The 24,598-nt window shown below is 46.7% G+C and overlaps 2 protein-coding genes across 3 annotated transcripts in view; one reads left to right on the top strand and one right to left on the bottom strand.

Moving 5' to 3' along the window:
* APBB1IP (amyloid beta precursor protein binding family B member 1 interacting protein) overlaps window positions 1-13,976 on the top strand; it is a 98,970-nt gene extending 84,994 nt beyond the window's left edge. Inside the window, exons 11-14 of the mRNA XM_062211167.1 lie at window positions 3,082-3,180; window positions 3,732-3,846; window positions 8,224-8,327; window positions 10,171-13,976. Of these exons, the coding sequence (XP_062067151.1) occupies window positions 3,082-3,180; window positions 3,732-3,846; window positions 8,224-8,327; window positions 10,171-10,650 (798 nt within the window). The 3' untranslated portion in view covers window positions 10,651-13,976. The remainder of the gene's footprint in view (window positions 1-3,081; window positions 3,181-3,731; window positions 3,847-8,223; window positions 8,328-10,170) is intronic.
* A 3,425-nt stretch (window positions 13,977-17,401) lies between these two features.
* Window positions 17,402-24,598, bottom strand: part of LOC133773643 (protein adenylyltransferase SelO-like) — a 49,890-nt gene continuing 42,693 nt past the window's right edge. Inside the window, exons 18-19 of one of the 2 annotated variants that reach the window (XM_062211151.1) lie at window positions 22,412-22,491; window positions 17,402-18,088 (exon numbers count right to left, since the gene is read on the bottom strand). In XM_062211151.1, coding sequence (XP_062067135.1) covers window positions 17,966-18,088; window positions 22,412-22,491 — 203 coding nt within the window. In that variant the 3' untranslated portion in view covers window positions 17,402-17,965. Of the gene's footprint in view, window positions 18,089-22,411; window positions 22,492-24,598 lie in introns of those variants that run through there. The other variant, XM_062211152.1, reaches the window with a different exon arrangement.

The following is a 24,598-nucleotide window of genomic DNA, read 5'->3' as shown; positions in this document are numbered from 1 at the left end:
GTGGGCATTTGAGTAGACCAATGATGAGAGCATCTCTCTCTCCCTCTCATTCTCTCTCTCTCTCTCTGCCTTTCAAAATAAATTAGGTTTTGAAAATGTCCGAGGGCCCCCACAGCCTGCAGGTGCCAGTCTGATCCCAGTCTGACCCTGGCCCTTCCCTCCAGTGCCTTCGCAGCTCTCCCTGCCACTTCCCTCTGCAGTTCCCAGGCCTCAACCACACAGAGGCCCAGTGTTCTTTCCTTCTCCTAATGAGAACTATTAGGAAAAGTACCGTGGCACAGATTCCTGGAAGGAATCTGGGGAGATTAGCCCCACTGATGGAAAGGACAAGACAAGGTCATCATGGGAGGAGCCACTGTGAGAACTCAAGTTCAAGCATTCTTGCCTCTGTTCCATGTTCAAAAGCCATTTTATTGGCCGGCGCCGCAGCTCAATAGGCTAATCCTCTGCCTACGGCGCCGGCACACCGGGGTTCTAGTCCCAGTCAGGGTGCCGGATTCTGTCTTGGTTGCTCCTCTTCCAGTCCAGCTCTCTGCTGTGGCCCGGGAGGGCAGTGGAGGATGGCTCAAGTCCTTGGGCCCTGCACCCGCATGGGAGACCAGGAGAAACACTGGGCTCCTGGCACTGGATCAGCGCGGTGCACCGGCCGCACGCAGCGCGCCAGCCACAGCAGTCATTGGGGGGTGAACCAATGGAAAAGGAAGACCTTTCTCTCTGTCTCTCTCTCTCACTGTCCACTCTGCCTGTCAAAAAAAAAAAAGCCATTTTATTTAAGGAAATGACCACATTTTATGATATTTAGAGGAGTAACATACTTAAGAAGCTGCCACACTGCTTAAGTGGACATCTCTACACGGACAGTTGTTCCTGGAAACTTGGTTCTCCCATAACATGCACATGAAGCAAAAGCAAACAGAAGAAAAATTAATATATTAAGCCAAGGGTAACAATGTCAAATTTTTAAATGTCTCAGTAAGGAAAAAAAATTGCTCAGAACAACTATAAACATTAGAAAGAAGAAAGTAGGAGCCAGTGTTAAGGCAGTGGGTTAAGCTGTCTCTTGCAATGCCAGCGTCCCATATCAGAATGCAGGTTCAGCCTGCGCCATGGCTCACTTGGTTAATCCTCTGCCTGCGGCGCCGGCATCCCATATGGGCGCCGGGTTCTAGTCCCAGTTGCTCCTCTTCCAGTCCAGCTCTCTGCTGTGGGCTGGGAAGGCAGTGGAGGATGGCCCAAGTGCTTGGGCCCCTGTCACCCATGTAGGAGACCCGGATGGAGTTCCTGGCCCCTGGTTTCTGGCTTCAGCCTGGCCCAGACCTGGCTGTTGTGGCCATTTGGAAGATCTCTCTCTTTCTCTGTTACTATGGCCTTCAAATAAATATATAAATAAATATATATTTTGTTTAACTTAAAAAGAAGAAGCCAGCTTGCCCCTTTACATGGCAACATGGAAAAGAATGAAGCTGTAGGTTAGGGAGCCGGGCTTTTGGTGCAGAAAAGACCAGGGTGTTGGATTGGCCCTGTGAACTTTACCCTCTATGGGAGTGCTACAGGCCCTGGTGAACTGTTTTATTCCGTCTAATAAGAGCTCAACTTAATATTTTACATCAGTATGACTTTCAGGCTAATTAACATAACAAACTACCTGAATCAATGGAGACTTGCAATGGTAAGGGCCTCCAAAGGTAACATTTTGTAAAAAGAAAATCTACATTCAAATTATTGACATTTGTGAAAATAAAATCCGACATTCAGAATGAAGGCGTAAGCATTGAATGACGGTAACAATGGAACGTGCAGCAGTCATTCCAAAGTGTCTCTGCTTCCACCTGCTGGCCAGACTGGAAAATTACAGCAACATTCTGGCATCCTGGGGACTTGCTGAGCCCAGGTGAGGGGCAAAGTGCCAGATACCTGGGCAAGCAGGAGACGCCCCTTCTCCAAACCTGACAGAGGCAGATCCTGAGGGCCACCAGATCTAAATAAAGAAAGCAGTGCACATTTAAAAATAGACAGAGTCCCTCAATCAGCTCAAAGGGCCAAAAGGAAGAAGTCTGGAATTTTGGCTTCATAGCTTAATATGAATATGGAAATTCTGGGTGATAATTCAAGAGACCCTTCCCCCAAGAGTTTACAGGGTAATAGCAACTTCTCTGAGCCTCAATTTCTTGCAAATATATTTAATAATAAATAATAAATTTAATAAATAATTTATTAATAATAATTAATACATTTCTTGTAAAATATATACAATTTGTATTAAACTCTCACCAAGCGCTGAGTCTGTGTCTGGTTGTCCTTCCTGGGCAAAGACATCATGGCACAGGCCAGGCCACTGGCAGGAGCGGCAAGGTCTCTAGTCCCCAGCTGCCTGCCAGAGTCCCACTGATGTGAAGATCCAGTGCCGTTTGAGTGTTTGATGCAGTAGTTAAGTCACCACTTGCATCCCATATCAGAGTCCCAGCTCCTCACTTCCAGGCCAGCCTACTGTTAATACACACCTTGGGAGGCAGCTCCTGGCCACCCACATGGGAGACCCTGATGGAGTTCCTGGCTCCTGGCTTTGGCCTGACCAAGGGAACCCTGGCTGTTGTGGGCATTTGAGGAGTAAACAAGCAAATGGGAGAGCTCTCTTTCAAATAAAATGAAAATATTGTTTAAAAGACCAAATATCCCACAAGGACCAAGTCTAAGTTGTGTCCACTTTAAAAAAAAAAATAAAAGACTTACAATGGTAAGTTCCTTTATCTGACAGAGAAGCAACTCAGATTTGGGAGAGAGAGAAATATGATAGATGTGTGAAGACTTGCAAATGTTAAAAATGCAGAAGTGAAAATAATTACTGATAATTTAGTAAGATGTGCTTATGCTCAAGTATATGAGATTTCTTAAATTCTTTCAAGATTTAGCCATTTTTAGAAGTACCCAGTACCCCCTTCCTAATTGTAAAATTGCTACGATTTTTGCCACTACCTCAGTGAGTCATATATGTTAAGTTTTTTGAAAGCTATTTTGAATGATGCTCTGAGTTCCTAGGAAATGAAGATTCTATAAACTGGCGTTAAAACTGCTTCTTTCCAGCACCCTCAGATTCAGAAGGAGTCTCAGTACATCAAGTACCTCTGCTGTGATGACGCAAGAGCTCTCAACCAGTGGGTCATGGGCATACGGATTGCCAAGGTGAGCCCACATGTGGATTTCCCTGGAATCTGCCACTCAGCTTCCTGACCTGGGCCTCGCTTCTGTGCGACCGTGAGCCACGTGACCCATCCTGGGTATAGCCTCAGACATGATCTCACTTATTTGCCCACTGGATCATCCACATAGGCGGGTGCGATGCAGATGGAGACGGAGACCCCTCCTATGATGTGAACCCCAAGGGTTGACTTCTGCTCGAGACTTCAGGGTTTACCCCTGAAGAGTTTAGGCTCGGTGTGCAGCTGAAAAACACAGGATGGAACCTAGGGTCGAGTTCCATGAAGACACACAGAGTCAGAGTTATGGGGCTTAGTCTCGCCTCTAATGTGCAGGTGGAAATATTGATTGGCTCTGCTAATATGGAGAATCGTTGAACATAAGAAAACATATTTATTGAATTATGCTCCATAATGGACAAAGATGGAAAAGAACAGGCGTGAAGTTTTTTTTTTTCTCAATGTGTATGTTGCAATTGAGTGCAGGATCTGACACAAGTGATTTCCTTTCTTTCTTCCCTTGTGTCTGCTCCCTAGTATGGCAAGACGCTCTATGACAACTATCAGCGGGCCGTGGCGAGGGCTGGACTTGCCTCTCGGTGGACAAGCCTGGGGACCGTCCCCACAGCGACTACAGCTCAGCCTCCCACAGGTACCAAGCAGGGGAGACAGTCCCACATGTATTCAAAGCTCAGATCTCAAGTTCAAAACTTATCCAGAGGTGGGCGTTTGGCTAATGATTAAGGTGCAAGTGAAGACACTTGTAGACCAGATATCAGAGTATCTGGCTTTGATTCTTGGCTCCAACTCCTGACTCCAGTTGGCTCCCTAAAGGAGCAACAGTAGTGGCTCAGGGTTTTGGGTCTCTGCCACACATGTGGGAGGCATGGACTGAGTTGCAGGCATAAGGGCAGTGACCCAAAGAAAGGGAGCTCACTCTCCCTCTCCTCTCTGTCTTTCCAGAAAAAAAACAATTATTTTAATGTATCCAACACATTTTATTAAAACAGAACTTTATAGGCAGCATTCAGAATATTTGTTTTCTCACGCTCAGATTCAGCCCCAGTTCAATCCAGCATCTCACACACCCATGTATCTATTTTCTTCTAAGTGATCTTGAACAAAGCTTTGATCTTTTTTTTAATATATGCTTCCTGCCACAGTAATGATCCTTCATTTAGAGTGCACTAGTGGAAGGTATCTCTCATTAGAGCATAAATATGATGCATGTCCGTGGTGCCACCAGTGGTCACTACATTACTCACCCCAAGGACAGGATCCTGCCCTGGTGTTCTGAGAGACATCATGGCTGGAGTCTTGCGCCCAATCCTGGACACTGCATCTTAAGGAGAACATAACAGCACCGTGTTTGTATTTTCAAGAAGAGAACGTTGGAGGATGGAGCAGGTGAGAGGGTGGTTCCAAAAGTTTGTGGAAAATAGAATTTAAGTTTATCTTGGTGTAAAAAACACTGAAATCTATGCATTATATTTTTTCATGATACACGTTTCCACGAACTTTTTGAATCATGTATACTATTTCTCGTTCCTGTAACAGTCCTGCAAAATGTGGATTATTCTTCCCACTCTGTAAGTGAGGAAACTCGAGGAGGTATCGGTATCTTCTAAGTGGCTGAGATGTTGCTCAGACACCTTGTGTGTAGGAGATAGTGGTTCAAAGAACTGGCACCATTTACGGTGAGGGCCTCGGACCGCTGGTTTCCGCTGTGGAAGGACTGTTGGGTGCAGCAACACTGTCTGTGCTCCTTGCTGCTTCACAGGGAAAACCCAGTGGGAAAGCGTGGTCGTGAAGAGTCAGGGGAATCTCAGCTGGCGCCGTGGCTCAATAGGCTAATCCTCTGCCTTGCAGCGCTGGCACACCAGGTTCTAGTCCCGGTCGGGGCTCCGGATTCTGTCCTGGTTGCCCCTCTTCCAGGCCAGCTCTCTGCTGTGGCCAGGGAGTGCAGTGGAGGATGGCCCAGGTCCTTGGGCCCTGCACCCCATGGGAGACCAGGAGAAGCACCTGGCTCCTGCCATCGGATTAGCGCGGTGCGCCGGCCACAACGCGCCAGCCGCGGCAGCCATTGGAGGGTGAACCAACGGCAAAAGGAAGACCTTTCTCTCTGTCTCTCTCTCTCTCACTGTCCACTCTGCCTGTCAAAAAAAAAAAAAGGGGGGGGGGGATGCTCAAGTCCATCATATAAAATGGTGTCGTATTTGCATACAGTCCACACACACACCTCCTGTATACTTCAAATCACCTCCCACATTGCTTATAACACCTAATACAATGTAAATACCATGTAAATAGAATTTCAAGTTAACAGACATGTTTCAAGCATGGTACCAAGACCTTCCATGCAACCTTCTGTAGGTCACCAATATGGAACACTTTGCTGCATTGGCTTATCTGTCTCTCCCCTTCTACATCTTATCCATATTTGAGTACGTCTGTGTTCCCGAACCATTTGAGAGCCGGTGGCATAGGTCATGCCCCTCTTGTCCCTTAAAATTCCAGTTTGTAACCAGAAGGCTATTTCTAAGTCACACCAGCCTAGTTCTCCAACTCAGGAAATGTAAAACCTGACGCGGACAGAACACTTGCATCCGGACCACAGTCGATACTCCAGCTCCGGCAGTTGTCTCCAAGTACTCCTCACAGCCGTGTTGTTCCCGGCCTGGCTCCCGCCCAGGAGCCTGCACTGCAGTTGGCGGCCATCTTGCATTTCTAGTCCCCTTTGACCTTTTCAAGTCTACCAAAACATTCACTTTTTAAAAAGAATAGTGGCTATTTATTCTTAGCGTGTCCCTCATTTTTGGATTCATCTGGTGTTTCCTCCTATTTGGTTTCAGGGTGTTTTTTTTGGGGGGGGTGGTTTAAAATTTTTTTAAGTAAATTTTTTTTTTTAATTTTTAATTAGTTTTTGATTTCAGGTTTTGTAGTTGGGGCAGGTACACCACCTGAGTGCTGTCGCATTCTTCTCAGGGTATCACAGTTGAAGGTGTGCCATGTCTGAACTATGTTGGAAATGTTAACTTTGAACCCTTGGGTAAAGTATAGTCCAACTCATCTCCTACATCGATTTTCCATTTTGTACTTCAGAGTTTGTGTAGACCTACTCTGACATGTACAGTGATCCTATTCCTCATCCAACGCTCCCTTCTCCACAATCTCCGAGGTCTGTAGCTGCCTTCTTTGGCTTGTGATGTAGATTAATGGGCTTTTCAAATGTGTGCACAACTGTGTGAAGCAGTAAACAGTCCACTCGTAAACTGGGGCAGGCACCTGGCCCAGTGGTTCAGACACTGCTGGGTCTCCTGCATCCCTCTCACAGTAGCTGGTGACAGTCCTGGCTCCTCTGCTTCCCATCTGGTTTCCTAATGTACATCCTGGAAGACTGCAGCTGATGGCTCAAGTACCTGAATCCTTCCCATGGATTTCTGGGAGACACATGGAGACATGGATGGAGTTCCAGGGTCCTGGCTCCTGTGATTATTTGAGGAGTGAAACAGTAAATAGAAGCACCTGCGCTCGCTCTCTCTTTCTCTCTCCGCCTTTCACATAAATAAAAATAAGCATCCTTTTTTATTATTTTTATTTATTTATTTTGACAGGCAGAGTGGACAGTGAGAGAGAGAGACAGAGAGAAAGGTCTTCCTTTGCCGTTGGTTCACCTTCCAATGGCCGCCACGGCCGGCGCGCTGCGGCCAGTGCACCGCGCTGATCCGATGGCAGGAGCCAGGTGCTTCTCCTGGTCTCCCATGAGGTGCAGGGTCCAAGCACTTGGGCCATCCTCCACTGCACTCCCTGGCCACAGCAGAGAGCTGGCCTGGAAGAGGAGCAACTGGGACAGAATCCAGCGCCCCAACAAGGACTAGAACCCAACGTGCCGGCGCCACAGGTGGAGGATTAGCCCAGTGAGCCGCGGCGCTGGCCTAAATAAGCATCCTTTTAAAAATGAGTTTTAAGGTTTTATTTTCCAATTACCAGCAAGTTTTCAAAATCAGAACATATTACTCTCTAGGGTTGCAGCTAATCCGATTTTCTCCATGGGTTTTACCAAGCATTCACTCTCCCGAGTGTTTTGCTGAATTTTATGTGAAGTTTTGCCACTGCTATGGTTTGAGTGCGGTGTACTCCCAAGGATTCATTGTTGGACGCTCAGTCCCCAGTGCAGCGCTATTAAGAGCTGGTGGGACCTTGAAGAGGAGGGGCCCAAAGGAAGGTGATGATATCACAGAGGACACTGCCCTCCAAAGGGAGCAACGCTGGTGTCACGATTCCATCTCATGATTCACCAGCGAGTTGTTACGGGGCCGGTGTCTGGCTCAGTCGTTAAGAGGGCACTTGGTACACCCACATCTCATCTCAGGAGTTCTTGGTTCAAGTCCTACCTTTGATTAATGAGCACCCTGGATGGCAGCAGGTGATGGCTCAAGCACGTGGGTCCCTACCACCCATGCTGGAGACCTGGATGGAGTTCTCAGCCCCTGGTTTCGACCTGGCCCAGCCATGGCTGTTGTGGGCATCTGGGGAGTGAACAAGTGTATGGAAGATATCGCTCTCTGCCTTTCAAATAAAACTTTAATAAATAAACATTTAAAAGAGTAGATTGTTATAAATAGAGCAAGGCTGGCTCCTCCTGCCTCCTGGCTTCTGGTCTCCCCATGTGACTACTCTCACACATGTGCTCCTGTGATCACTCACACACATTCCCGCCACCATGACACCATCTGCCACGAGGCCCTAACCAGAGCCAAGCAGAAGCCAGCACCTCCAGAACTGTGAGCCCAAGAAACCTCTCTTCTTCATAAAGTTACCCAGTGTCAGGCATTTTGTTACAGCAACAGGAAACAGACTAATACAGCCACAAGAACGCAGGGTTTTCATTAAGGCCTGTGTGTTCTACCATGCCTGCGGCTCCTTTCTTCTGCTTTAGGGATAGAAACTGCTTGATACTTTCAGATTCACGTTTCAGAACGTCAAAGATGCCTCACTCGCTCTTCTTTTCTCTCTTCCTCCGTCTCAGGACCTAAAGCAGGTGCCTCCCAGCCCAACGGTCAAATCCCCCAGGCTGCGCACCGTGTCAGCACCATTCTCCAGGAGGCCCAGAACCATGCTGAGACCAACAAGGTAAGACCAGCTGTCACCCACACCCACCTCCTCAGTCCTGGGAACTGCTGCTTTCAAGAGAGCAAATACCATTGCAACAACTGGGAAGGTCCTCGAATTTTCTTTTCATAATTGTTTTATAGGTTTTATCTTAAAGTGACATAGGCTGGGATCGAAAGTTAAAACCAGCTGTTATCACCCTGCTTAGGGGAAATGCAAACCCGTATTTTCAATGCCAGAAATCTTTAGTGGCATTTATTTTTATTGAAGTGATTTTCTTGGTTCAGTCAAAGGATTATAGCATTCTCTCAAAGTGGCGTATCTAGCTTGGAAGCCCTGGGAATGCTCACTTATTTTTTTCTGAATAAATTAGGGTAACAGTCGTTAGCCAGAGCCCCATAGGAAGGCTAACTGACCCCCAAAGTCAGATTAGGACAAATAAAAAGGTTACACTACACGAGGTGCATTTCATAGCTTCCCATTAACACCCTATGTACTTCTTCCGGGCCATGGAGAAGAAAATACATATTAGAATAACAGCCAAATTTTCCAGTTCCACAGAATAATGACTCATTTGACTCTATCTAAAAATTATGGTGAATAGTTGGTAGTTAGTTACTAATCCAGTTCATCTCCAGTAGCGACAGAAATGCTGTTGGCTACTTCCCAGGTGTTAAGCAAAGCAACCTTACACATGATGACAACAGCGCATCGCTAGGCTCAGCGTCAGGCATTCTTCATTCACCTCCCCCTATTGGCCGCCATGCAGCGGAGGAAACAGTGGAAGTTTGGTATTGGCTGAACTTCTCATACTTCTTGGAAAACACTGTGCACTTTCCTAAGTTGTGTTTCTCAAATGCGATCTTCTTAGCCTGACAGCCTCATCACGTGATGTACTTTCAGCTGTTATTATTCTCCTTACTTCTGTAATGTCATTGGAACAGACACAATTCAAAACGCTGAAAGAAATCAAAGAATCCCAGAATAGAAATCATTAAAATTGTGTATGAACCCAAATTCCCAAGCGGCCTGTTCAGAAAAAAAAAATTTTTTTAAAAATACATCACTAATTCATTAGCTTATCATGTGAAGTAAAGAAACAAAGTAAAATAGAAAATCCACAAAGCACTCTGTTTAGGGGAGAAAAAAAACCCTTCTAAAAATGAAATCAGCAATGCTGAGATATTAAGCAAAGAAAGAAAACAGAAGCCTAATGACATGGAAATGTAGTGGTGATGATAATTATCGGACAGAATTCAGTGCCTGAAACCCCTGGGCGCTGCACTGTAGTCAGAGTAAACTAGTCTTGTCCGTTGCACTGTTGGCAGAGAGCTGATGGTCCTGTTAGACTTTAGCCAGCTGGTGTCCCGGTTTCTGCCAACAGCACGTGCATCACAACTCTGCAGGCAAACCTTTATGTCACTCGATCTCATCACCGAGCCAGGGGAGGGTAGATCCAAGAGTCCTGGAAAACTGGAATGAACAGATAGTTCTGGTACCAAAAAAAAAAAAAAAAAACAACCCACAATTTAAATCCATGCAGTTTTTTCCTAACATGCATTTTCCTGAACTTTGTGAAGACCCCTCAGATGCATGGGTTTGTTCGTGGTTTTGTTTTGTTTTTTTTTTGCGGGTGGGGGGCACCAAAATTATCCTTGCCTTCGAATTCCACCTTCCCCAAACTTCTGTAGATAATAATGGCGACTCGGGGGCCCCCACCCGAGTAACTTGCACACAGCCAAGAACAGGTGAACCCGGCCGGCCGTGCCCTGGGAAAAGGGGCGCCGCTCCCCCCAGGCCCCCGCTGCCCGGGGACCCGGCCCGCCCCCACGCAGGCGCCCACGCCGCTGTCGCCTCCTTGCAGGAGCGGAGGCCACCCCCGGGCACCCACGACCCCGCCGCGCCCCGGCCGCCCGCCAAGGCGCACCTGCCGCCGCCGCCCCCCGCGCGCCGCTGCTCCGACGCGGCCAGCGGCCCCAGCCCGGCGCCCCGGGCCCCCGACTTCCCGCCGCCGCCGCCGGGCTGGGCCGAGGCGCCCCCCGACTTCCTGCCGCCGCCCCCGCCGCCGCCGCCCGACCTCGGCGAGGCGCCCCCCGACTTCGTGCCGCCCCCGCCGCCGCCGCCGCCGGACCCCGCGGGCTGCGCGCCGCCGCCGCCCCCGCCGCCGCCGCCCCCGGCCGCCACCGCCCCCGCGCGCCCCGGGCCCCCCGCCGCCGCCGCCAGGAAGCCCCCCGCGCCCCCGAAGAGGGCGGAGCCGCCGGGGGCGGCCGGGGGCGGCGGCGAGCAGGCGTTCATGGCCGACCTGATGAAGGCGCTGCAGAAGAAGAGGGGCCACGTGTGCTAGGCCCGCCGCCACGCGTGTCCGCGACGGGGCAGGCGACACGGCTGTCCCCAGGGCCGTGCGTGGCCGCCCGGGCGTCCACGGGGCCTCCTGTGGGTGCGTGCACCCGCGGGCGACTGCACCTCCCCTCCCGCGTTTGGTCTTTAACGTGCACTTGCTGTATTGTGCTTCCAGGCATCGGATTTTAATAATAATAAAGTTTTTCTGCAGAAAACTGGCTAGAGCTACCCTTGGGGACCTTCAGTGTGCTAGCGACGCCGGGTCAGAAATAGGCCACCTGAACAGTGCCTTGTCCACCACTCCCTCAGGGGCCTTACGAACATTCGGTAAAGTTCCATGAGGAAAATATGACAAGCCCGGCGTAGAGTTCTTTGGGACTTGTTGGTTGGTTGGTTGGGCTCCTGGATTGTATTTTTTCAAATGGTGGCATAATAAAATAATTGAAAACATGGTTACTTCAGTTTTAGACTAATGCAATGTTAACTATCCTATAAATAAAAATATAGGACCAGGAAAAGACAACTATCTATCTGTACTCCCAACACACACACACACACACACACACGGGAGAGAGTTCTTCAGAAAGTTCATGGAAAGATCACATGAAAATATTTTGTTTGTTTTGGTACAAAAAACATTGAAAGCTGTGCATTCGCGGGATCTTAAGGTACACATGTGTATTACGAAAAACTGCAAGGATTTCAAAAAATTTTTGCACAAAATAAACTTTTTAATTCCATTTTTCCACACACTTTCTGACATGCCCTTGTATTCTTCAACATTAGCGTGCAATTTTAACAGCCAGTTCCGGCTGGGTTCCTGTCATGCCAATCCCTGCCCTAACTGGTTGCTACTGAAGTAGACTGGCACTTAGGTTAAAGTTGATTAGGTTTGTGAGCCGGAAGGCCACGCCTTCGCCACGCCCCTGTGTGACCCCATGCCCCTACCTGGCCACACCTGAGCACCCACCCGCCAATCAGGTGCACTAACCACTCCTCTTTGAAAGTGGATTAAAGGCCTGGGACAGGGTGTGTCCGGCCCGTTTCCTCCTTTTTCCTTGCCCTGGCCTCTTGCCAGCAGGAGGCTGGCTGCAGCCCTGCACACCGAGGGCCTGTGGCCTTCAGGTCACCCACCTCCTGCTTGCTGGCCTGTTTGCTCTTCCACATGGCTGATTCCTGGTACTCGATATGAACCCAGATCTACCTCTCTCTTATAATTAAAGCCCTTATTCTCTTATGCATCTTTCGCACTAAATAAAAGCTTAAAATGCACCATGCTGCCTCGTTCATTTATGCCGGTATTCAGAATTTTTCTCTGAATATTAAGCTAGAACCCACACGGGCTTATTAACATTGAGAACTTAATAGGCACAGGAGATATCACGTGGCACCCCAGATGGGACTTTTGGGGAACTTTCAGGGGCCGCATTTCATACGTATTTTAGGGGGCCAAATTCCGATAACATATATGGCACCTAGGGTGGGACTTTGGGGGAATTTAAGGAGCCAAATTCCAGTATTGTAGGGGGGTCCAATTCCGATATCATTATTAGGGCAGGGCGTTTAGATTTTCTTAATTTCACTTTCACAGTTTATTTCTGGTTTTGTTTCGTGTTGGAAATTCCTCCAAATCTTAAAGTGGATAGGAAATAAATAATAAATATGACATGCTTTTTAACTAAAGGTGATTAGTCTTATGTTTGAATAATTGGGGAAAGCTCCAAGATGACAATTTAAAAAGTTCATTCTTTTTTAAAAGATTTATTTAAACGGCAGAGTTAGAAAGAGAGAAGGATAGATAGATCTTCCATCCACTGGTTCACTCCCTAAATGGCCACAATGACCATGGCTGGGCCAGGTTCAAGTCAGGAGGAGATTCAAGTGAGTCTCCCACGCAGGTGCAGGGGCCAGGCCCTTGACCCATCTTCCCAGGCCATTAATAGGGAGCTGGACTGAAAATGGAGCGGCCAGGATTCAAACCGGTGCCCATCAGGGATGCCGGCATTGCAAGCTGTGGCTTAACCTGCTATGTCACAATGCTGGCCTCTTTGAAACCAAACTATTCAAACGATTAAAACTGCTAAGATGCTCTTAAATTTTTCTCAAGCACGTCCTTGTAACAGGATAGAATCTATTAGGGAAGGTCTGATAGCATCTAATGGGGTAGATTCTCATGTGAAATACTCTTCTGTTTGTCTTATTTTATGATGTTCTTTTGATATCAGCATGCAGCAAGAAAAACAGTTTTTCTGACATCTGATTAAATCCTGGTAGCTGAACAGAACTCTGGAGCCATACAGCAAGTGTGATAGCAACCTAATTTCACTGGAGGCTGATGGGGAGATCCCCAGCCCAGTGAGGAGGGGTGAAACAGGATGTCCCTGGCCCCGCAGCCTTGTCCAGGTTTAATCTGGTAGATTGATGAGGCAGTAACCAAGGCTCAAGACAGAAGATCCTCCATCGTTACCCTTACCTGCATCAAAATTACCTTCTGGGTTGAAGACCAGGAAATGCATTTATGTTTGAGAGGAGTAATTAAGCATCTAGGAAGAGGATAATAAAACAGTGCTTTGCTGAGTTTATTTCAAGGTACAAAAAGCATGATAGTACTTCACAGTTGTAGCTATAGAAGGGAGCAGAAATGTCATCCCCAGCAGACAGCCACAGACTCTTGAAAACGAGGGGACCCTTGCGATGACCCAGCCCACCCAGTCAGGTAGGCTTCTGACGATGGAACAAAACCAATGGGAGTAAACGCAATCAAAAGGGAGGCATTTATCACGCGATTCAGAGGCAGGGGCCCGGAAGCCCCAGGTTGAACATGCACCTACTAGGTGTAGGGGACCTTTATTTTTTTCTGCAAAGGGCCACTTGGATAGTTATAACATCATCGACGGGCCATACAAAATTATCAACTTAAAAATCAGCCCACTTTGTATGCATTGAATTTCAAGTCCCGTCCGCAGTTGCCTTGGCAGGGCCAGACCAAATGATTGTACGGGCCTTGCATGGCCCACGGGCCGAACATTCCCCACCTCTGAGCACTCAGGAGGGCCCACACCAGGTTCCTGAATCTTCACTGAGCCCTCATTTCTCATCTCTGCTCCTGCCCAGATACTCCCTCGGGGTCTCTCTTTCGGCAGCATGGTTAAATTTTTGCAGTATCACCCAATTTCTCAGTGGCTAGGATGGAAGGCATTCAACGCCTCAATTCCGGAGAGACGGACTGTCTCTTGCCTCACCTGGAAAACTCCCTGAAGGAGCCCCACGTTGGTCTTGAGGAGTTGAGGTCATTCCTCCCCAACCCACCTGTAGCCGGAACCTGACAAACGAGGACCACTACTGTGGGCAGGAGAGGGTCAGACAGCAGGACCCTGGGCTCTGGGGAGGCAGCAAGGGAAGGGCTGTGGAGGTTACGGGTTTCAGAGAAGATCCCCAAAGTGTCCTTTCAAACATACTCCTGACTTAGAGGAGATACCAGCCCCGAGCATTTGCTAAGCCGAGGCTCCACGGGGCTAGCTGGACCGCATCTCAGGTCCCCTAACTTCTCTCCATGGCACACCTTTCCTATACAGGGAAAATAAAGGTATTCTAGAAATCCAACACTACAGTGTGCAAGCTCTAACACTTGGTGACATGCAGTTTAGGAAAGCCACTGAAGAGCATGAATTGGTTTCATGATCAAAAAAGTGATCGAATTCTCGTGGACCAAAGGGTAGAGACGCTGTATCCGTGCATCTCTACTGCCCATGTGGGCTGTCCATTCCGATCTTTGCTGGACAGCACAAGTGCAACATGAAGGTGGTTTTGCTCATGACCACAGAGAATCCGGGCTGCTTCTGGTGAGCCTCCAGGGAGAAGTTTGCTCTCAGCAGGCCTAAGCACCGTATCAGCAGCTCTGTGACTTCCCTTCAGTGAAACAGGCTCTGGGGTGTCTGATCCTCTCCGAACTCTCAGTGAGTGTAATACTCTCTATCCCTCAGTAAGGTTATTTTGAGCCACCCGGAAAATACCAAAACATTTGTTTTCCTTTCATGAAAAGTATGACCAGCTAATTGCATGGGGGAGAAGTGTAACACCCAGGGTGGAGTGGAGGGCGGAGGAAGTGCAAGAATTATAATAGCAATTACACATCATGAATCATAAACTGTAGAATTTCTTGTACAAGACAAAGAACAAAAGCCCATGGAATTACCGACCGTACTTAAAACTGCTGGGGTTAGTAGAATTGAAGGGAAACATGATTTAATCTGTCCAATGCAAGATTCTGAAGTAAGATTTTCCAGTAGGTCCTCTTTGTTTGATCATAGAAATTATGGCTAGTATGACACTGAATCACCAAATTAAAAATTGAGACTTTTGGGGCTGGCGCTGTGGCATAGTGGGTAAAGCTGCCGCCTGTAGTGCCAGCATCCCACTCAAGTCCCAGTCCTCCACTTCTCATCCAGCTCCCTGCTATGGGCTGGGAAAGCAGTGGAAGATGGCCCAAGCGTCTGGGCCCCTGCACCTGTCACCACAGGGAAGTCCTGGGGTTCTTGTCTTCATGCAAGAAAGAATTCAGGCGTGAGACAGAGAGCAGAGTCACAAGGTTTTATTGCGGGAAGGGACAGATGGAGAGTAGAGTGCCCAGCCACTCGGACTGGGGAAAACCCAGCTTACATGGTTGAATGGAGAGACTACAGCTGGCCAGGCCAGGCGGGCAGCTCAGCAGAGAGCTGAGCGCACAGCCTTTGGTCAGACTCCCAGGTTTTAAGAGAGTCTTTACCCCCCTTCCCTCTTCTCCTTTAGGACTAAGGGTTTGTTGGGTGTAAATTAGCAAATTCCTTCCCAGTATAAGCTGGCAGGCCAAGCCCCAAGAGGGGCTTCCTCTAGGGCATCTATGAAGGTTTTATTGCGCCATATTATCAGGTCAGGTAACCCCTTTGGTCCTGAGAGAATTCTCCAGGGAGGGGGAAGGGCTGGGACCTCTTGGAAGGTTATCAGGGTCTGGGCAGGACTTTGGAGTGCAAAGTGCTGGGCTTGGGGGGGAGGGGGGGCTTCCACAGCAGATGTTGGTTTCCTCAGGCCCTTCTCACACACCTAGGCTAATTTTTAACTTCCTACCTAACACACCCACATGCGAGACCCTGAAGAAGCTCCTGGCTCCTGGCTTCAGATCAGCTCAGCTCCAGTCATTGTGGCTATTTGGGGAGTGAACTACTGGACAGAAGATTCATTCTCCCCCTCCCCCCCCCCCCCCCGCCTCCCTGTAACCCTGCCTTTCAAATAAATAAATACATCTTTTTAAAAAAAATGACTTTGAAGTTTGTTGAGTTTTTTCATCTGGTTGGATGCAGTCAGATTTTATAGATGGTCCCCAGTAATTTGCCTGACAAATCTTTCTAGTCATTCACCTTCAAATTCTGTGTGGTTATGTGCTAGGTCTACCACTTGCAGTCAGTATGGATTTTGTTGTGTTTATAATTACTCAAGTAATCATTATCTTTTAACTTCAAACTTTGTTCTCACTGTAATCACAAATTTGTTTTTAAACATCTTAAATTGTACTTCTTGCCTGGATTTTTCTATTATTTTTTTTCTTCCTTTCTTGCCTTTTTGTTGCAATTAAAGACTTTTCTCTCTGCATTTTAAGATCTGTTTACATTGATAATTTACTTAAGTTTCTGAATCTACGAATACATGGCTCACTATTCTGGAAAATTCTCACTTGTTTCAGATACTGCCTCTCTTTATTCATTTCTTCTGGGACTCCAATGAAATGTACAGTATAAAGGAACTTTAACCCCCACTTCTCTAAAGTTTGTGTATTTTCCATTGCTTTATTCTAAGAAAATTAATCAGATCTTAATCCCCACTCTCAAATTCTCTGTACCACACAATTTAATCTGTATTTAAACAATCCACTCAGGTTTTTTTTAATAGACTTTGTTTTTGAGAGCAATTTTAAGTTTGAAACAAAATTAAATGAAGTGCTAAGGAGTTCCCACAACCTCCTGCCACCACACACTACTACAGTACCCCACGAAAGAACAGGACATTTGTAACAGTAAACCTACACTGACACAATATTATCACTCAAAGTCATAGTTTACCTTAGGGTTTACTCTTGATGTTCCACAATCTATAGGTTTTTACACATGCATAATGCTATGTATCCACCATTCCAGCATCATACAGGATGGTTTCACTTTAAAAACTGCTCCATATTAGAATTGTACAGTATGTAACCTTTTCAGACAGGCTTCTTCCATGTGGTAATATGCATTTAAGGTTCCTTCATGTACTTGCATGGCTGGACAGTTCATTTATCCTTATTGCTGAAGTTACCCCACCATGTGGATGTACCGATGCTGTATGTATCCATTCACCTTCTGAATAATGTCTTGGTTGCTTTCAAGTATTAATGATTATGGATAAGGCTGCTGTGAACCTCCACAGGCAGGGTTTTGTGTGGATATGTCTTCAAGTCACCAGGAGCACAACTACTGGACTGTATGGTTATGAAGGTACTTCAAAAATTTTTGAGGGAAAATGGAATTAAAAGATAATTTTGTTTTGATGCAGACTTCTGGAATCCATGCATTTTTTTTTTCATAATACACATTTCCATGAACTTTGTGACGATCTCTCATACATTTAGTTTTGTAAGAAACTACCAACTTGTCATCCAAAGTGGTCGGTTGTAGTCCCACCAGCAACCTCACCAAAGTTTGGGGCCGTCAGTGGTTCATATTTTAACCATTCCAATGGGTGTGTAGTATTTCACTGTTTTAATTTGCAATTCTTTAATGACATACAATGGTGAGCATTTTTACATGTATCTAATGCACCACCTAGATATCTCCTTTTGTGAGATATCTGTTGAGATATTTTGGCCTTTTTAACTGAGTTATTTTCTTATTGCTGAGTTTTGACTTTTTGCATATTCTAAATAATAGTCCTTTCTCATATTTGTCTTTTTCAAAAAAATAGATTTATTTAAAAGGCAGAGTGACAGAGAGAAAAAGAGAGATGAGAGAAAGAGATCTTCCATCTGTTGATTCATTCCCAAAATGGCTACAACAGCCAAGAGCGAGGAACTCCGGGTCTCCTAGGTGGACAGCAGAGACCCAAGCATGTAGGCCATCTTCTGTTGCTTTCCCAGGTGCATCTGCAGGGAGCTGGATGGAAAGTGGAGCAGCTGGGACTTGAACCAGCACTCCTATAGGAAGCTGGCATCACAGGCAGTTTAACCTGCTGCACCACAATGCTGGCTCAAAATCAATTATTCTATGCTGAGTTCAGTGATAGAAGGATTCCTTCATTTATTTTTTCCCAAATTAAGATGAGCAACTAACTCTGAGATCTTTAGCCCAAGAAGGAGCAGGTGAGGAGTAGCCTGCTTTCTCAGCTGTAGACTGTGTCTGGAACGGGCGCTGGAGCACTTGCTGGAGGAGACGGACCTAGTAAGCAATCGCAGGAGGTAAATAGACAGTTTCTTACTCAGAACTCTTATCAATTTCCTAAATTTCTAAAATGCAAGGTCAATTTTAAATTTGTATGAAAATATGTGTGTGTACTTTATGATTTATTAGAGCCTGAACTATATATAGTTACTACTTAGAATTTCTAAGTTCCCTTTATGCTACTTTTGTATTAAAATTAGAGACTGAGTATGTACAGTAGTCCCCCCCTTATCCACAGGAGATATGTTCCAAGGCACCCAGGATGGATGTCTGAAGTTTTGCAGAGTATTGGACCCTATATAACCTATGTTTTTCCCAGATATGTAAATATCTATGCTAAAGTTTAATTTAGAAAGTAGGCACAATAAAAGATTAACAGCAATAACTCATGAAAAAACCTACAACAATTAAAACAATATACTGTAATAAAATTACCAGCATTACTGCCCTTATACTTTGGGGCCATTATTAAGTAAAATAAGTTTTAGTTGAACACAAGCACTGAGTTCCTGCAGTTGTCAATGTGATAACTGATATGGCTACTAAGAGGCTAGCAGGTGGGTAGAGTATACAGCACGGATACTCTGCTACACAAAGATGGTTCACACCCCTGGCAGTACAGTGTGAGACTCCACCAAGCTACTTAGAAGGGTACACAATTTAAAACCTATGGATCCTCTGCCTTGCGGCGCCGGCACACCGGGTTCTAGTCCCGGTCAGGGTGCCGGATTCTGTCCTGGTTGCCCCTCTTCCAGGCCAGCTCTCTGCTATGGCCCGGGAGTGCAGTGGAGGATGGCCCAAGTGCTTGAGCCCTGCACCCCATGGGAGAGCAGGAGAAGCACCTGGCTCCTGCCATCAGATCAGCGCGGTGCGCCAGCCGCAGCGCGCCTACCGCGGCGGCCATTGGAGGGTGAACCAACGGCAAAAGGAAGCCCTTTCTCTCTGTCTCTCTCTCTCTCACTGTCCACTCTGCCTGTCAAAAATTAAAAAAATAAATAAATAAATAAAACCTATGAATGCTTTATTTCTGGAACTTTATATTTAATATTTTTGGGCCAAAGTTGACTGTTGATAACTGAAACTGTGGAAGAGAGACTGCTGTACCATATTATAAGGGAGTGCAGTGGAGGATGGCCCAAGTCCTTGGGCCCTGCACCCCATGGGAGACCAGGAAAAGCACCTGGCTCCTGGCTTCAGATCAACGCAGTGCGCCGGCCGTGGCGGCCATTGGAGGGTGAACCAACAGCAAAGGAAGACCTTTCTCTCTGTCTCTCTCTCTCACTATCCACTCTGCCTGTCAAAAAATAAAAAAATAAAAAGACTATGAGCTTATATATATGTATATGTACATGTGGTTTTAAGGTTTTTTCACAGCATTGAGAAAATTAAACTTTCTAAAATGTTTACAAAAATACAAGGGCGTTCATGCTTTGAATCTCTCCAAATCAAGGGCATGGAATCCAGCTCACGCTACTTCTCATTCCGAATTTTTCTCCTGGTAATAAACTGAGGCATCCAAGAACATACCTCTTTCATCAATAAGTCTAGCACCTAATAATCTCACCTTCTCGTTTTTCATGCTTCTCCATAACACCTTGCATCGAGCAAATACTCAGGAAAGATTTGATAAAAGAAGGTAAACACCAGCTGTGTGTGTCAAGGGCTGCACAGATCCAGGTTTGACAGAATCTTTTTCTCTCCCACGAGAAGTCAGCCTTTGGTTGCCTTTCTGGTAACCCAATAAGGCGACCGGCCAGCCACGTCACCACACACCACTGCCGATGACTGGACTTGGGACTTGGGGAGCTGTAAAGACCTCATAGGATGCTTTGGGCTTTCCCAAGTTACAGTGACTCCAGGCCTGAGGCCCGCCTCCTGCAGGGACTTGGATGCTGACGGAGCTGCTACAAGAGACACTGGTTTCTGCAGAGCACGAAGCTTGGAGTGAGGGCTGCCCCTGCATCTTGCCCACGTGGCTCTCATCTCCTTGCCTCAGAACTGCACTGCTGTGCCTTCCTACTGGCATGCCCACCGCAAGGACTCCAGGGTGCCAGAGACTTGAGGTGGCACCTGGGTGAGCCCTGTCCCTGTCCTACATCTCCCTCAGTTGACCATGGCCAAATGTGGCCTGTGACAGTCCCAGGAGTCTGAATGCTTACTTGAACCTAAGCAAAAACTTCCGTGCACCCTGCCCAGAAGGCATGGTGTCATTACTTGAACATAATGTTGATAAAGGGAGGAAAACAAAGAATGTACAAAAGGCAGGGAAGGCAGGAGAACCAAGCAACCAAAATAACTTAGTAGACACTGATTAGCTCCCCCAGCACACACATATTTATCTAATGATAAACACTGTTATCTCCTGTGGCCTTTTTTTCCTTAATGCCATAAAATAGAACATTTTAAAATGTGCTAATGGAGTTAAGACACTGCCTGCAACACCGGCATCCCATGTGAGTGCTGGTTTGAGTCCCAGCTGCTCTACTTCTGATCCAGCTCCCTGCTAGTGCACCTGGGAAAGCAGTGGAGGATGGCCCAAGTGCCTGGGCCTCTGCACCCACGTGGGAGACCCAGATGGAGTTCCAGGCCCCTGGCTTCAGCCTGGCCCAGCACCAGCTGTTGCAGCCACTCGCGGTGTGAACCAATGGATGGGAGATAAAATAGTTGAATCCTGCCCCCTCACATAGGAGATCTGGATTGGGTTTCTGGTTTCTAGCTTTGGCACCCAGTTTACTGTGGAAATTTGATGAGTGAATCAGCAAATGCGATTGCTTGTGTTCTCTCTCTCTCTCTGCCTCTCAAATTATTTTAAAGGATGAGAGCAGGGGCCAGCCCTGTGGTGTAGAGGGTAAAGCTGCCACCTGCAGTACTGGCATCCCATATACACACTGGTTCAAGTACCTGGCTGCTCTGCTTCCAATCCAATTCCCTGCTAATGTGCCTGGGAAGGCAGAGAAAGATGGTCCAAGTACCTGGACCCCTGCATGCATATGGGAGACCCAGAGGAAGCTCCTGGCTCCTGGCTTGGGATCAGCCCAGCTCCAGCCATTGTGGCCATCTGGGGAGTAAACCAGCAGGTAGAAGATCTCTCTCTTTCTCTCTCCTTCCCTTTTTCTCTCTCTCTAACTCTGCCTTTCAAATAAATAAATAGGTAAATCTATCTTTCTACCTGTCTTTAAAGGTCAAAAAATTGGTGCCGGCATTGTGGCACAGTGGGTTAAGTCACCACTTGCAACACCAGCCTCCCATACAAGCACTAATTAGAGTCCCATATGGTATAAAAAATAAAAATTAAAAAAATAATAATACAGGATGGGGGCAATATTTATTGAGCCTTTTTTTTTTTCTAATTTGAAAGGCAGAATTAGAGAGAGAGAGAGAGAGAGAGATCTTTTATCCACTGGCTCACTCCCTAAATGGCCACAATGGCCGGAGCTGGGCTGATCTGAAGCCAGGAGCCAGGAGCTTCTTCTGGGTCTCCTACATGAGTGCAGGGGCTGAAGCACTTGTGCCATCTGCTGCTGCTTTCCCAGGTACATTAACAGAGAGCTGGATTGGAAGTGGAGCAGCCTGGATTTGAACTGGCGCCCATATGGGATGCCGGCACTGCAGGCAGTAGCTTTACCTGCTATGCCACAGCGTTAGCCCTGAGAGAGCTCTTCTGTCTCTTGGTTCACTCCCCAAATGCCTGCACAGACAGAGCTGGGCCAGACCAAAGCCAGGAACCTGGAACTCCATCTGGGTCTCCCGTACGGGCTGCAAGGACCAAAGTACATCACCCACTGCCTCCCAGAAGGTTTATTAGAAGGAAGCTGGATCAGAAGCACAGCCAGGACTCAAACCCAATCACTCAGGTATGGGATGCAGGTGTCTTTTTTATTTATTTATTTATTTATTTATTTAACAGGTAGAGGTACAGATAGTGAGAGAGAGAGACAGAGAGAAAGGTCTTCCTTCTGTTGGTTCACCCCCCAAAATGGCCGCTATGGCCGGCGCTGCACCAAACTGAAGCCAGGAGCCAGGCGCTTCTTCCTGGTCTCCCATGTGGGTGCAGGAGCCCAAGCACTTGGGCCATCCTCCACTGCCACCCCGGGCCACAGCAGAGAGCTGGACTGGAAGAGGAGCAACCGGGACTAGAACCCGGAGCCCACATGGGATGCCGGCGCCACAGGCGGAGGATTAACCCAGTGAGCCACGGCGCCGGCCCCATGGGATGCAAGTGTCTTAAGCAACAGCTTAAATGCTGTTTTACAGTGCCTGCCTTTCCACAATTTTTTCTAAATATTTCAAAAATTGACTCAGAAGAGCCCCCCATGTTACCTCTGAAAAATCATTCCCTTCTGCTTTCTGCACTGCAGATTCTGCCATCCAGTTCCTCAGGACATACCTGGGGTTCACAGCTGCATCAGGAGGAAAAAGCACATTTTGGAACAAGTTACTAAGTCAACACAGGCCATACAGAATTACCACTGAAAGTACATTATCTTTAAGAACTTTGCCGGGTGACTCAAGAGAAGACATTGTCAGTATCGGCCAACTTTACTTATAAACATATACATTTAATATCTTATGACACAGAAAACAACTTTTTTGAGCAGTGTGATTAATATTATGTCTTGCTTTTCATTCCAGTTTCATCATTAATTTGGTTTTTGCCACCATTTTTGGCAGACTAAGCATTTTAGAAAGCATGGAGGAAGTAGATAATTTATCTGAATAAGGCCTTTAGCCCAAGCAAAAGGGTGAAAAGTTGCTAACATCTTCAAGCACAAAACAAAAATCTGACTCAGGAAGACCATCTAATGCCGATGCTGCCAAGAGCAAGCATGACAGGTTCTGCATGGGCAAAACTCTTTATACATTTGTGGTTTTGATAGCAATCTGAATTTTTCATATAAAAAAGTATATATGTATTAAAATATATATATATATATTTTATATATATATTGTATATATTGCAGTGGTAAACAAAGTAGCAAGGTTTAATGGGGTAGGTCATCTATCAGAACGGATGGCACCTCTCTAGACAGAATCTGGGAGAGAGTGCCCAGTCACTCAGACAAGATAAAGCAAGATTACGTGGTTTAATGGAGGGGAATACACCAGAATTACAGTTATGGCACAATTAGAAAAATCCTAGGAACTATGTATTTGAGATGAAGCTTTTCTAAAATAATTTATTGACTGGGGGTGGGGAGGGGGAATGCTCTCCCTATTGGCACAAGAGAAATTCTGAGAGTTCTGGAGAAATCCCGGCTTCGTGACTCTCAGGTGTGGTTTCTGAGTTACCTGAATGACGGCAACATACTGACTCCACTCGGCCTAGTTGTAAGGATGTGTGAATGTAACAGACAATCTACAAATGAAAGTGCCCCGTGAGTCAGCAATTCTACCTCCGAAGAAGAAAGTGCTTGGGCCCCTGCTACCCATGTGGGAGACCCGGATGAAATGCCTGGCTCCTGGCTTCAGCCTGGCCTAGTCCTAACTGTTGCAGCCACTTTGGGGGTGAACCAGCAGATGGAAGATATCTCTCTGTCTCTCTCTCTATCTCTGTCCTTCTGACTTTCAAATACATAAATAAATCTTAGAATAAACATTATATTCTTGGCACTATTCCCAGTATTCCTGTGACATGATGTTTAATGGACTCTACAAACTCATAATAGCTGGTATTTACTGAGTGCTTATTTTGTGCCAATCATTACCTCACAGAGCTTGTGCAGCAATTCACAAATGCATTGTATAGACAAGGAAACGAAAGTTAAGGCAGGATAGGTAGATAGAAATGTTTTAAAACTGGATTGTTCCAGCTCCCTGCTAATGGCCTGGGAAAGCAGTGGATGATGGCCCAAGTACTTGGGCCCCTGCACCCATGTGGGAAACTCGGAAGAAACTCCTGGCTCCTGGCTTCAGATTGGCCCAGCTTCAGCCATTGCAGTCATTTGGGGAGTGAATCCACAGATGGAAAACCTCTCTGTCTCTCCCTCTCTCTGTCTGTAAGTCTATCTCTCAAATAAATAAACAAATCTTTAAAAAAAATTTTTTTAAATCTGGATTATTGTGATGATTGCACAATTTTTTAAAATTTAGTTTTAAAAAGCCACTGTACTCTTAAAATGAGGGAACTTTCTGGTATGTAAATGACAAATCAATACAGCTCTTGAAAACTACATATTGGAGAGTGAAAAAGGAGCAGGGCTTTGCAGTGGGTGTTGTGGTACAGTGGGTTACACTGTTGCTTGGAACAACTGTCTCCTATATCAGAGAGCCTCAAGACCCAGCTATGGCACTTCCAATCCAGCTTCCTGCATGTGTGCCAAGGAGGTAGCAGATGATGTCTTGGGTCCCTGTTACCCACAGGGGAGACCTGATGGGGTTCTGGGCTCCTGGCTTTGGCCTGGTCCAGCCATGGCTGTTGTAGGCATCTGGGTAGTGAACCAGCACATGGAAGATCTCTCTCTGTCTTACCCTGTCTCTATCACTCTCTGTGTTCTTCCTTCTCTGTCA

This window comes from Lepus europaeus, chromosome 14 (assembly GCF_033115175.1).
Source record: "Lepus europaeus isolate LE1 chromosome 14, mLepTim1.pri, whole genome shotgun sequence".
Classification (NCBI taxonomy): Eukaryota; Metazoa; Chordata; class Mammalia; order Lagomorpha; family Leporidae; genus Lepus; species Lepus europaeus.
Note: the sequence above shows the minus strand (reverse complement) of the source record. Positions and strands in the feature narration are given on the sequence as shown.